Source organism: Buceros rhinoceros, unplaced genomic scaffold (genome assembly GCF_000710305.1).
Source record: "Buceros rhinoceros silvestris isolate BGI_N320 unplaced genomic scaffold, ASM71030v1 scaffold15585, whole genome shotgun sequence".
Classification (NCBI taxonomy): domain Eukaryota; kingdom Metazoa; phylum Chordata; class Aves; order Bucerotiformes; family Bucerotidae; genus Buceros; species Buceros rhinoceros.
This window is the reverse complement of record NW_010411271.1, coordinates 21,594-36,562: the sequence shown is the minus strand read 5'-3', so window position 1 is coordinate 36,562 and position 14,969 is coordinate 21,594. Positions and strand designations below refer to the sequence as shown.

At 37.4% G+C, this 14,969-nt stretch overlaps 1 protein-coding gene across 1 annotated transcript in view; it reads left to right on the top strand.

Annotated features, from left to right (window-relative positions):
* The first annotated feature begins 5,192 nt into the window (after positions 1-5,192).
* Positions 5,193-14,969, top strand: part of LOC104493303 (leucine-rich repeat-containing protein 2-like) — a 30,531-nt gene continuing 20,754 nt past the window's right edge. Inside the window, exons 1-2 of the mRNA XM_010135957.1 lie at positions 5,193-5,317; positions 6,102-6,204. Of these exons, the coding sequence (XP_010134259.1) occupies positions 5,193-5,317; positions 6,102-6,204 (228 nt within the window). The remainder of the gene's footprint in view (positions 5,318-6,101; positions 6,205-14,969) is intronic.

Here is a 14,969-nt window from a genome sequence, read left to right as displayed (position 1 = left end):
ATAAAATAAATTATAATACAAATGATAAAATAAAAATAGTCCATCCAGATACTTAAGTAGATGGTTTTACTAGCAGTAATATTTGGCATTAATGTTGTATAATTTAAATGAAAACATATGATGAGTATCATTACTAAGATTTTGCTTTTTTTGGCACATAATCCCCCAAATGCTTGAGTGTCAATATCCTTATACACATAAGGACTGCTTTTGATTTTAATAGGCCTATGTATAAATACAGTTGAATGAATAACATTTTTGCAAGATTGTAAAGGAACAGTGTTGTCTTCTTTTTAAGGCCAGAAATCTCACAGAAGTGACTGTATAGTCATTTCTACTGTTTCATGCATGCAGGGACAGATCATGGCAATCTTAAAACCAAATATTGATAGCAAAAGAGTGCTCTCCTGTGAGCAAGCACTTCTTGGCTGATCCACAGAAGTGGTGGGTTATTAAATTCATCTGGGAAGAAGTAGAGGGTGGTTTTAGTACTGGCATGGGGCCTGCAGTAGGGGGAGGATGAGAAGAGTTGCTGAGGAGAGAGGCTTCATACGGTCTTTAGAGAAGATACAGGGCTTTGGAATGCTGAAATTGAGAAAAGTTTGCAGGTCATAGTATCTTGGACTGAAAGTACAGCCCTGAGCAAAGAAATATGAATGTATGGTGTAGAATATAGAAAGGGGAAATACTAACTGTAAGGATTCTTGTGAGTCCCTTATTCATGAAAATTCAGAAGAGGTTGCAGATGATCTAGCCTGCTGGTTGAGGAAGTGAAGATGTTGCAAAGGCCATGGTATTACAATGGATCTTCCTTTTCTTCCCAGAAGATTAGAATTGCTTTTTTCTTCTCCCTTTTCTTAAGAAAAGTATAAAGAGTGGGAAGAAGTGAAACAAAAAGAAACTCCTTTCCAATGTCATTAGTATGTTTCTCTGGTTGGAAACTTGGGTATCACTTTGCCGAATAATGCAAAATTTTATTATCAGAAAAGTTCTGTTTTATTTTAAAATCTCTCACTTAAAATATATATTACTTAAAAATATTGCTTTAAATGTAATTGTAGTTGCTTATAAAGAGAAAATCTTGCAATCCTTAGAAAAAGAAAAGTATCCTGTATGGCCAGCTTTTTTTTCTGAGCTAACCATTACGAAGAAGATAAGAAATAAGACTGGCTTCCCAGTATGTTTCCTTTTAAGGATATTGATTTAGGCCTTGTAGATTACTTCTTGGGAGGTGTAAATGGCTAGGGATAAGATTATTTGCTTCCATGGACACACAGAGAGAATCATTTTCTCCACAAGTGATTCTCTTTTAAACAACATCTTTGCCTTCTCTTTATCTTCCTGAATCTCTTTTCCCCTGGAAAGCGCTGTGCTTTCATTATACATTACTGGAGAGCTTTGCTTTTGTGATCTATCTCACTAATAACTCGTGAGACTGAACGAACATTATAACCATGCATCATCTAAGAAAGGTGTGCTGATGATCTACAGCATAATTTAGATGTAGATAGATGTCGACCAAGGAAGATGGCATTAAGCTGCAAATTGAGTGTAGTTTTAAGTAGGGCCCTGTAGGTGCAGGTGATGCTTTTGTGGTCAGGACTTAACAAAAGAAAGTCTGCCTGTTTCCTAGTGAGAAACCGAGTATGCTTTTGTTTTTCGCTTACTGCCATATTAGTGGATCTGGTAATCCTCACAACTACAGCCGAAGCCTGTCCTTAATGAGCATGTTTAAGTATGGGATGTGGAAGGGGTAATGCTGAATTAAAAAAGAATGGGGAAATTGGAAGAGGAAGGAGGCTGAAGTGTATATAGAATTGGATGAATAACCATATGACCGTTTCAAGCAGGGCAGTTGGGCTAGGTGACCTCCAAAGGCCCATTCCACCCTCACTGGTTCTGTGATTTCTGACAATGGCTAAAATACTAGTAGTGATTACCTGTGAAGAGCCTAAGTATGGGAGGGAACGCAGGTGTAGAATGCCAGTTGAGGGAAAGAATTTAGAAGTCTATAATGAGGCATTTCTCTGCCCAGATGTAACTTCCCATGCGACTGATAGATGATAGCTTTGGGTTTTCTTGTGCAGGCTTGATGATTGGAAGAAAGCAACTGCTGTATGTGAACTTGAATAGGTACAACCCTATGTATTTCTAGAGGTGGAAATTATTATTGGTAGTTGCTTCTTCTATTGCAAATCCTTGCCATGCATGAGTAAGCACTCTGAAGAACCTGCACTTAGAATCAGATAAGTCTAGGTTCTGCCAGCTTGCCAGGTTCTCTGCCTGGTTGTGAGATTTTTAGGCAAAATCTCTTAATCAGGAAATCAATGTTGTCTCAACTTTGGGCAATATACATTCCGTGATCATGCTTGATATTTCATGCCCATTTTTGGGACTAGGATATGGGCTAAAACAACAGCTCTGTGAAGGCTGTTGGGGACATTTTTAGAGTTACAGATAGCAGCAAAGGTTTGTGTTTGTCCTGATGAGTATTTCTAAAGCCTTAGCCACCCTCTGATCTGCTCCGGATTTGTGGCTTTGCTCCCTCAGAAGAGATTAGTCCTGGGGAGTTAAAATGGACACATCTCACTCCCACCCCTGTTCCTCCTCTGCTTGATTTTAACATTGAAGAAAACCCCCAATGCATTGCAGCCTAATCCAGTATGTGGAAAAAAAGCTGTATAAACTTTTCCAACACAAGTGTCCAATAAATCATTGGTGTCTCAATAAAGAACAGATGACTTAACCTGGGAGGCAGGAAGGTGGGGAACAAGTCAGTGAAATAGAGTACTTTCACAGTTTATTCAGACTTTGTGTTGATTAAGGCCATCTAGTTCCAAGAGAGGTCAAGTGTCCGGCTGCCACTTCACTGTCTCTCAGCAATACTGCTCCTGCAATAGACCTTCTACCAAAACACACTGTTATGAATCGGTCTATTAAAATGAATTAGATTCTGCAGAGTGACTGCTGGTCTGCTGCTACAGTGAGGGGAAAGTCCTTGTCACTGGGTTTCTTGATATGGGCAGCAGAGGACAACGTTTTATTTTATGTGGTAAGCAGTTCCCTGTAAATTATTAGTGAATATATTTTAGAAGGGTACAGATGATTATGGGTAAACCTTCCCACTGAGAGTAAGGTCACCATTCTTGTTACACTGCTATTAGTGGGGTTTTGACTTGGCTGTTGTCAGCAGTTGGTTCCAGATAAGCTGGCAACTATTTTTGCCTCATTGTTAGTGCTTGTAAAGATAAACAAGCAATGGTAGCAGCTTTACAAATAGCAAAGATAGCAGTTTATATAAACATCCTAAGACGCAGAAGATTGTGTCATAGAAAAATGCTGGTCTCTGATCGGTCTCTGTGCTTGGAGGTATTTTTAAGAGTGTTTTTTACTGACATGACAAATAACGTGGACAGATAGTAACCTTTTCTCTTCATGTAGCTATGCATAATCCTTTTTAGTCTATGCTGTGCTTTTTCCAGAGGACATGAGGGTTTTTTGCTGGCTCAGAAGAAATTATTCCTTAATGCATTACATATTATAGAGTGAATGAGAGTGAAAGAGAAAAAGGACAGTTACGAAGTTACAGGAGGAAAAATGCAAGGGGAGAATAATTTCCTCTTTCTCCTCAGTATTATAAAACAGAAGGACAGATAACAAATAACCCCCATTGAAGGTTGAAGAGTTTGGAAAAACGATCACAATAAAGTCTGAGTAAGAAGTAATATATATAAGCTTGAAAACACCCAGTAAAGGAAGGGGCAGATTGCTTTTTAAATGATCATGATGGTCCAGAGGGGTTTTCTTGTTTCATATGACAGAAAAATGAAAAAAAGTCAACCTTTCAGGTTCCCCCCCTAGCTCCCCAGACTTATGAATGCTATAATAAATACAGTCTATAATGAAACCTCAAACAAAGTTTAAATAACTGATTTTCCTTTACCATGCTCTTATCTTTGTAGAAGCAATTATTTTTAAAAGTCTTCAAACTTGTTTTATAAGACTTGTTTGCAGTGGTTCAGCAAACCTCTATGTAAAGAAGTAAGCATGACAGAAGTTCTCTGTAGACAATCTAGTTGCATTTCATAAAAACCAGTGTATTGTGATGATTGATTGTACCCTCAGCAGCGACTCCAAGTAAGAGAATACATTTCTACCTAGTTTACAAGGTTTGTATCTCTACTTGTGTTAGTGATTTAGTGGGTGATTTGTTTCCTTTGTTAGTAGTGAACCATTGCTACAATTTAGGATTGTAGGAACCAGTCACGCTGTGTTTTCACAAGGTGTAAACCCGAGGTCTTCATCCTTTGGCATTGTAAAAGATACTACAGCACGGTTTTCTTCCTCCAGTAAAAAGAAAGTAGCATTCATATTGGGTCAAGCTTAAGCATTGTGCCTGCTAAAATAAATGACATCTTTCTTATGGGTTACAGTAGGGGCAAAGTTCCTCCAAAAAGTTTTTGTAGTTTTAATTGAATAGGGAAAGCTTGTGGCTTAGGTTCCAGTTCAGCTCAGTTCTCAACAGCATGGGACCTAATACAGTGATACCAAGCCTCCAATCATTGGAAGGTAATTCTACACATTCTAATAAATGGGGACCACGTGTTCATAAACCTTCTGCCTTAGGTAACTTTTTAGCGTATGTTACAGGGCTGGTCTTTCAATGCATTTCACAGATAAGCACCTACTTATGCAAACACTGAAAATTCTCAAATTCCACTGGAACAGGAAAGGTTGGATGCATAAACATCAACATGTAAGAATACAAGATGAAGTGCTTTTGCATGATTTACTACGAATAAATTATTTTAGAGCTTTCATTTTAGTATTAGTTACATATTTTTTTTAAAGTACGAAGTCTTTAAAGTTATTTTCATCAGTGTTACTTAATCAGATTAGTATTTCTATGTAACTATGTCTTTATCTTGGAAGAGGAAAAGTGAAAGGAATACATAAAATTCAACATTTAGCTGTTGCCATAGATTTTATGTAGAAGTCAATTGTGTGCTACATTGATTACTGCCAACACAAGTCCCTAGACAAATTAAGTAAGATGGAAAGCATGCTATGTTAATATTTCTTATGACTTCTGCTTTTCTTTCAGATCATTTAGTTCCTTATTTTTCTCATTCTTCCTTTCCTAAAGTGTTCATGATGGCTTGTTCTTGCAGGAGAAGCTTAATGTCAACAGTATGGGGCATCAGGTGATAATATTTGACTTTTCTCTCATAAGAGGACTGTGGGAAACTCGAGTTAAGAAGAGTAAAGAACGTCAGAAGAAAGAGGAAGAAAGATTAGAAAAAAGCTCATTGGAGAAGTAAGACAACTTTTTTTCAGTTCATTTTAACTGAATCCATTATTATTATCCACTGACATTGCCATATACCAAGCATTATCAGATGATTGCATATTTTTGGGGGAGAATGCAGGGTGGGGAGTAGAGTGGGGTTGATTTTGATTATTTTTCACCTCCTTTTCTCACATGATTGTAAGAGAAATGCAGCACAAACTGTGCTTGCATTTCATTAGTTATTGTTCTTTCTTATGTAGACTCTGATTTACTAATGGTGTATTTTATTGTCTGCTGTGTAGATTTAATCTGAAGAGAAAAAATAACACATTTTGCATCTTTCTATTGCTTATATGCTGCACAAAAGTATGGCTTTTTATTACGGAATTCATGAGAACATGCTCATTAAATTCAGTACTAAAACACTTTCAGATTTTGAGTTGACAGGAGAAACAAAGGGAGTTAAATAAATGGACACACACAATTGCTTCTGAATAGGTGAGAGAGGAAAGAATGAAAGAATTATCAGAAGTATTTTTTCTTGCTCAAATATTAAAGAGAGCCTTGATTATAATGCTTCTACCCACTAATCATTTATTCTTTTTATTATCTTTAATTTATGGTTTCTTTAAGCAATATTTTGGTTTCTTTATGTTCATTCCCATTAGAGACAATAAAATATTATTCTGTGCTGGCAATGTCGGGAATATATGACTTACCATTTTTCCCCTCTGAGAAGAGAACAAAGCAATAAAAAGTAATTTTCTGCTTTAAAAATAAAACACACAGTTAAACAGTGCTCTTCTTTAAGGCATCATTGCACTGAAACTTCATGTGGGAGACCCCCACTCACAGATTCTCACTACCAATGCAGCTACACAGACAACCCAGAGATGGGCTGGGAGGAGATCAGGGTAATACAGTCTGACTGCTCTTTCTGCAAGAACTTTCTCTTCAAAATATCCATAGTCGCAGTCTTTGTTTTCCTGTCTCTACCCAAAGCCTGCTTTAAAAACCATAATCCTAACAAACCAAACCAACCAACCAACCAAAAAAACCCAACACCACAAAACCAACTAACCAATCAACCAAAAAGCTCATGCTTCAGATTAAATTCTCTAGGAAGGGTAAGCTTTGTTTTTTCTATCACTCAGCTCATACCAAAAGTTTGTTGTTGTGTTACGCTTATGGTGGAAAAGAGAAGTGAAAGGATTTGGGATGAAACTCAATTGAACCTTATTCCTGTCCCAGATGTTACATTAAGAAGTCTCTGTGTGAAATTCTAATACAGCTAAAACAGATGACTCCGTATTTTACTGTTGTCTATGCCAGCTAGTGGCTCTTGGGGTGGCAATGCAGCCTTCTTCACATACACACACGAAAAAAAAAAAAAATTATGACTAGAATCCTCACTTGTAGCTTCAAACAGTGCAGGTGTCATCTTCAGAAAGGATGAAAGGTCAGTCCCAATGTGGACCTAAATGTCCATATTCCCCTGCCATGCTTTGTTTTTTTGGTTTTCTGTAGTACAGAAGGTAACATCTGAATTCTCTAGTACAAAAGTAAAATAGAAGCAAACCAGGCATGGCAAACTTGTATATGGAAGAAGGAAGGAGGATAGCCTTATATGATCTGAGGTAGCTAATTTCAACTCCCTTGTTTTTTGTCAGTAGCGTATGTTGAGCCTCATTTCTTAGTGTGACTTTTATTGTTTTTTCCATATACTTCCCGATTTTTCTGCCTGTGGTTATTTGTCTGCAGCCACTCTTCCAACTGGAAGAGTGAAGCTTGATGGCCTGTTCTGTTCTTTTCCACTGTTGAGGTCCAAAGTAAATTGTGTTGTCTTCCTGCACCAACTGAGATTGGGAATTTGGGATATGATGCAGAGGAGGAAAAGGTTCCAAGTACGCTTTTAGCATTCACAAGCAAATTTTGTTTTCTTCCTTTATGTTGTAATTTGCATCTAGTAACTTGTCTTGTTGCACATCTTCATGCAATCAGATTGTTTTCCAGTTAGTCCTACTTCTTTTAGAGCTCATGGCAAAAAAAAGGTGGAAATACACCAGACTCTCTTTCCTGAATATGGGTGATCAGTATTTCACCAACTGAAGTGAATGGCAAAGTTCACATTCATCCTTATGGTGCAGGCCTCATAGAATGGATAAAGCTGATAGAATAACAAAGTCATAAACATATTTGTAATAAAATGCAAAATTCAGTTAAAAGAAAAATACTTTTTGTTTTATGAGGTGTGCAGTAACCACTGGTCTTTAGGTCATAAAGGTCAAATCACAGTTTATTTCTTAGATGCTTTTCAGTTCTTCCAAAAGGTGGGCCAAAAATAGGACAAGATTTTGCTTGTTGTTAGCTTAAAAGCATAATTAAAATTGTAATTATAATTAAATTCTTAATAGAAACAATGCTTCCTGTAGAAATACATTTCATTATTTTAGGGAGTTCTGTGTGTGACCAAATTCTAGTATTCTACTTGGAGATTAAAATTTTACCACTGTCAGTCAAGTCACTAAATTCAGTGCCAGTGCTTAGTGTTAAGTCACAGTGAGAAAATGGTTTGGAAAGAATTGTGACCTAAAATGTTAATTCCAGAAAGACGTTCAAAGAATGCAGTTTCCTGAACTGAGGATTGCATCCTAGCATTTAAGATTCTAGATAATTACTTCTGCTAGCAGCCAGAGTGAATTCCCAAGTAGGGCTGAAATTAATAGAGTTTCTCTGCAAATATACTCACGGAACAGATGAGTTTGGAATCTGGCTTGCTGAGACTCCTTTGATTTTTTTTTTTTCCTGAATAAATTCCAGTTTTTCTCAAATAGGTTACAATTCACTAATGCCTTTGAGGTTGGGAAATTCCTTGTCAGCTGCGCTCCTATGTAAATTGACCTGATAATATATAGTGAAATGTAGTACATATTATTTGAGGAAAACCTCCCAATTAACCTCTAGAGAACTTTGCTTGCCTTGGGGTAAGGTAATTCAGTCCATGCAGGGTCAATAAGCAGTCACATGTAAGGTGTTTATCTCCTTTTGACTGAAGTTTTTCTAAGAGGAAAACCTCACAAATAAATTTAAAGCTCAAACTGCTTTTGCATTAATGGTGAGATCTTGTAAAGATTTTGGGAATTTACAGGTCTGGAACAGATGTTTAAACAGCTGGCCAGTGAAAGCTGATTCTGGAGAGCAGTCTACTGAGAATATTGTGAGACTCTCATATCTGGCTCGTGGAGATACTCGTATTGAATCAATTTGGGTGGAGTTAAATCACTCCTCTCTTTCCCCTTTGGTTTTGTGGGGCTGTGGAAATATGGCAATTTAAGGAACTCCTACTTCTGAGGGGGGCCATATAAACCAGCAACTGAGTGTAGAAGAAAAAGAAACAGTATAATGTTGTACAAGAGTGATTTCATTTTAGTTCATGTCGTTAATGCCATCAAACGAGCCCATTCTAAATCTTCAGCAAATTGTCACAAAAAATGTGCACTGTTGGTAGCACTGCTTTATATTTTGTCCTCTGGATTCTGGTAGGGGTGAACAATCTTATATCGTACCCTGAAATTCTGAATGCTGTTAAACTAAATTGACGTGACATGATATTTATCCTAATTAATGCTTCCTTTATACTTTTTTTTTTTTGAAAGGGAATGAGAGAGAAAATTTACGGTTAGATTTTTTTTTTGAAGGATTGCAACATGTTTGTCTCTGTGTGAAAAGCAGGTAAGCTAAAAATTGAAGGCTGATAAATTAAGCATTCAAGTGAGGAAATGCCAGAGCTGTTTGCCCAGATTAGCTATCTAAATCTTTGCAGTGAAATGGCACAGACTCCCCTGCCCACCAACCAAACACGCAGCAAAGTAAACTGTTCAGCCATCTCTTCTGGTGTATCTCTTCTCCAGAAATTTCCTCTCGTGGTCTGGCTAGATAAACGTGCATGTGTTATTTTTCTGAGCCATGCACTTTCCGAATGCTTAAAGTAAAAAGAAAACTTTCACTCTACAGGCAGACAGTGACTTTTTTCATTGAGATGTTATGTGTTTGTTTAATAAACTAGATTTTCTCTATCTTTATGCCAGACTTCAGTGTTATAACTCTATTTGTATCCAAATTAAGATTTTATTTGTAATGTTTGTCTTTATTCTTTCACTCAATACCCAATTCAGAAATTTTTATAAGCAAGACTAAACTCAAGCTGGGAGCCTTTAGCCCCAAACACAAGTTACAGGGACAAGTTGGAAGTCTCTGCAGCACGAATAACCGCTTATTTCTGTTTGTTCTGAGGCACTGGTGCATACAGACCTAGCAGCTAATATAATGCATCCATGTGTTGAAAGACAAAAGCTGTGGTTCAGTCACAATCCTTTACAGCCCGTGGAAGAGCCTGGCTGAGAGACTGATATTAAATCAATCCAATTGAATTTAAAGCAAATGTTACTCATCCTTGAGGAATATTAGTCTGAGCTGAGCTCCAGTTTAACCACACTACTCTTTTAAAAGAAATTCCATGGCATTATTTAATGATCTTGTGTGGCTAGTGATTCTGATTGAAACATCACCCAGGAGTACTAAACTGGTGTCACCATGTACTGTCCTGTTTCTTCAACCCTGGTGCAGAGGAAACAGTGCCATCTAAAGAAGCATCCTTTCCTTACCTAAGAAGCGTAGTTTTTCCTCAAGACCTTCTAATCAGACACTGAGCAGTGGATTGAGCAAGGAAGAACTATTTAAAGAAACCCAGCTACTCCTCATTTACTGGGCTGGCTCTGGAATTTTTACTAATGCAAACTTCTTGTTTTCCAAGCTGGCTGCTCCTTTGAAAGGTCCAATAATTGATTTTTTTCTACAGTAATTCTATGCATTGGTTTGATTAGATCCCTGATTTTGGTCCATATCCTGGAAAGGAAATATTTATAGTAAAAAATTGAATTATATGTTGTTAAATCTCTTTGCTGCAGATACGTTCCAATAGTGAAGTAATGTTTGGGGAATGATTATCTGAAGACAGGTTCAGCACTAACCAAAATGGAATTATATTCCCCTGTTGATCTTGTTCCATATCTGTCATGTATTGTCCTTAAATCTTACTGAAAACCAGCAATTTACTGGGAAATAACTTTCCAGAATTAAACTTTCCCCTATATCACTTACAGTCTGTTCTAGTGACAGATTTGCTTTTGTGTAACAAGTATAAAAATATGAAAGATAACTTCTTTTTTGACATGAGATCATCCTTTCTAAAAATCAGCTGGACTCCTTGCATGATTGAAGTGGAAATACTGGAGTAGTTAGATGACTTGGAACCTTCAAATTCGTCTGGGTCTTGTTCCAGAAAAACTAATTTTTTTTTGTCTTCGTACACCCACCTAAATTAGGCTTGACCTGATTAACACCCCTTTGTGGAATGTTGAAAATGGCAGTTTTTTCTTTCATCTGATTGGAATTGTTTGATCAAGTTCTAGAGGAAGGTCAAAATATGTTAATGCTGAATAGCAGTAAGAAGACATAAACTTCGGGAAGGTTGTCATTTGGTAATAAGCTCATTTGTTTGTAATATGTGAAAATGTGTTCTCGGAATATCAGGAGCTTTTAAAGTGCCAAGACCAGAAATTTTATTTCTGTAAAATTATATTAGCTTATTTAAAGGTTGATTTTATTTGTTTGCGTATTTGTTTTCTTTGTGCTACACTGGTTTAGATGCCTTTCCTGTCTTTGCTGAAGATAGTCTCCAGATACAACAGACATGGTGGTAATTTTAGTTTATTTGAGGATTGTCACCAAAAGAAGACTTTAAATGATCTTTATTTTCATAAACATCCTTTAAGAAGTACCATCATCTCAATTTTTTGACAGTGACTGAGCTGAGTGACAACCACGAATAGATCCCTTTGGCATGATCTCAACTGTATCTTGCAAATTACATCTTTGTAATCTTTGCTTAACGGTACATTTGGGCTTCATGTAAGTCACACCTCCAGGCCTGGAAGGCTCATACTGATTCATTTGGTTAGAGTGTACCCCAAGGATAGAAGGGGGGCTTGTAAATTGTTAGACCCTCTGCCTTTGGGATATATAATGTTTTCATTCTCAGACGTACTGTACAAAATTATGCATGTTTGTTGCTTCATTATTAATCACTTTCCATCTGTTCAAAATGTGCTTGTACATAGCACTTAGTCTGGAGACCGTTGAGTGGGCATTCTTTAAAAACTTAACAGAGGATGTGGCCATCATTTAATGTATGAGTATAAAAAATTTTGACACAGGATTTCCACATCATTGCGTGTTATCCATGTTGAGTTCCTAATCAGGTTTAATTCTTAATGCTTGTCTTTCTTCTGAGGTCAATATTTCACTGACAGACTTGGTTAACAGCGGTTTTTGTTATGTGCATTCTATTTTATTTGGTTAACAATGTGTAATGACCCCCTGAGATCTGTGTTTTGTGCATGCTGTCAACAAAATGTCAGAGGACAGTTTATTCCTTCATCTTTAGTGTAGCTCGTTTTCTTGCCATTTTCTATGTGCCTTGTTGTGAGAGAGTAGAATTTTAGATCTGAGCCCTCTGTTCTTACATTCCTGGGGTCTGCATGACAGAGCCAGCACTGAGGTGTAGTAGAGCAGCTCAGTGCCTTACTGTTTATTGGGAGTTAGACTTTTTGACCTCTTCTTCCCATCTGTTAAGATTCTAACATTCTTAGAATTTATACCGTGAGGAACGAGTCAGTCATTTTTTTTTGTGCACAGTGAACAGTAATGAATAAAAACCCCCCGTATCTTGGGGCCAAGCTTTTTCAGTGCATTGAATTATGCATTGAGATCAACTGTTTATTGCTTTGGTAGAAAATGAAGGAATCCCATGGAAATAAGAGGGCAGTAATGCAGAGTTAAGCTTCACAGGAGGACAGAAAAGCTGTATGTGGAGGACTAAAGGAGGATGTGAGAAACAGCAGTACAGCAGTGGTAAGTAAAGCTAGGATTATTTAGAAGATTTTAGAAGAAAAAAGAATGCCAGGGTTTTGGTCCTTTTCAGTTTCCCTCTTTAAATGGCTCAGATCCTTTTGCTGTTCTCTTTGCTTGGGAATTCAATTCACCTTGCACCCCCTCTCCCACTTTTCCTTCCACCCACCTCACACAGTAATTCAGAAATTTTATAGTTAATTAGCTATTGTCACTCATAGATGAGTTGTGGGAAAAGGGAGAGTAGGTGGTTTGGGCCTATTTATTTTTCTTATAGTACATGAAAATGTTATTTTTTAGCTTTTCCTAGTGGTCTCTTGCAATTGTATCGTCTGCCCTCTGCTGTGCTGGTGGTCTTGGAAGTTCAAATGACAGACAGAGTAGGCGAGATCAACACTAAAAACTGAATTGGCTCGTGTGTCAAAGCATCTGAAAGAGATGTTCCAACTTTTATACCTGTTGGTATGGAAAATTCTGTCTTCTGAGAGCTTCCAGACTGCAGATGGAGGGGATACACTTGGGTACGGCTGCCTGGTGCAGCTGGGCACTTCTTGGGTGTCTGCCTCTGTAACTAGAAATAACAGCTGCAGCATGTTGAAGGATCACAAAAAGGGTTAAGGAGCTGTGTCTGACGTAAACAATTTTCTTGTCTTTATCAAGCAGCTTCAGAAAAGATTTTAAGATGTGGTGGGTAGGTGGTGGACTCTTCCTTGACTGTACTAGGAGCTTCAATACTCCTCTAAGGACTCCCTGACCTGAACATGTGCCTGGACATGTTTTCCGTCTGTCCTGTCTTTTTTGCGCTAACTCATTTACATATCAGAGCTCTATGTGGTGTAAAGCAGTCCACAATCAGATACTGAGAGAAACCGGAAGCTTTTCCTAAAATATATCCTTACAGAGGCTTAGAATGTACTTTGAGGTTGTGCTGCCTTTATGTGGTCTGCCAGCACTTCAACCAGTGAGCTGAACTTTTAACCAACTTCACTCTTGTATGTAGTTCGTCTTCTGAAATATTTGTAGAATATTTCAGAAAAAATTCCACTATTTTCTCTCTATAAAGATGTTGCACGGGAATCCACTGCAGTCATTATTACAGAAGGGGCTTTCTGTATTTCTCTGATGATCCGTGTATGGTGTGCTGCTCCTTGAAACTGAAACAGGTCCTCTTGGGGTCTCTCAGGCTAGCTGCTCTGATAAACAGCTATGCACAGTTTCCAAAAGTGAGTGTTGTCTGCAGTGTGTCAATGTGCTGCGTCTATGCCAATAGATGAAGCCTCCTGCTGTTGCTGTGCCCTCTGCTTTCAGGTCTACCATCCCCGAAGGTTTCAGTAATGCCACAATTTGTGCCGGGCTGTTTACAGCTGTCTCAGTAATACTTCTCCTATTTAGGCATGCAGTTTTGATCCCTAAAGATTTATTTTGATAGCGTTGAGTCAGACGTGACTTTTAATCTACGCTGTCATATTCCCGTAAATACACTCTGCCCGGCAGTTTCTATCTCATACCTTGTTACAAGTGCCCCAAATTTACTTTTCTTGGAAAGTTTGGAAGATGCTCCCTGCACCTGAGGTTTAACCTATTTTTTTTGGTATGTGGCTTAAACCCAACATTCTGTTTCATGTTTCATTTTTTAACATCTTAGTATTTTAGAGAAAATCCCATACTTAGCTGGGAATATATGTGCTGGAGTTGTTACGTCCTACTTGAAATTTACAAACTTTCAAGTGATTCTCTTTCTAGGACATGCCATTTTTTACTTTCTTCAGGGGTAGTGTTATCTTGAACTTTGTACCCTACTTCGCCTGTCAGTTTTCTTCAAGTCTTTGGATTAAAATTTCTGCCAGAGGGTGGAGAACACATAAATAAATCTCTTGTACCACAAGAATCCGTAACTCAAAGAGTGAGATCAGATTTATGACGCAAGGGACTCTGCAGAGTTTTATTTTCGTATAAGGAAAGCTTGCTTCAGTTAATCAACCTGTTCCTTAATTGACTAAGCTGAAATAAATCTCTGTTAAATTAAAGCATGTGCTTTTGGCAATGCTTAATTTTATCAGATTGAATTTGCACCTGAAGTTATATGGGTAGAAGTTTGCCCTAGAGGTGAGCCTAAAGTTACTCTGAAATTGAATCTGAAATTACTTGGCATGCGATAACTTTGACCTTTACCTCCACCTTCTAAGATGATATTGGAAGATAATGTGTAAAAAATGAAAATAGATCATTATACTTGAACAAGAAAAGGCAGGAAAAAGGGAATATTTCTAACTTATTTTCTGAAATTACTTTTTTCCAATTAAAAAATTTTGCACATATCACCAGGTCCTTGTTTCTGTTTATACTTATAACTTGCTCTGTGAGAATGAATTTCCTACTCTATTGAAATAAAGGGCATCATTCATGCTCTTTCCTGTGACAGTAGCACTCAGCCTCCACTTTTCTCTTATTCCCTAGGTGTCACTGTTTTATAGCCAGTAAATGAAATCCTCCTCATCTGAAATCTCTGTATAAGTCTAGGAAATCTAAGCACGGCCTCAGGAATGACGACGACTTTTTTTTTTTTTTTAAATGATCAGTACATTATGTGCATAATTATATTTTGTTAAGTGCTTGTGTAAAGAAAGATCAAGCTTTAAGGTTTATTTTTCATATTGTTTCAGCTGATTGACATAACCCCTTTTTTGCACTATTTCAGGATAAAGCAGGA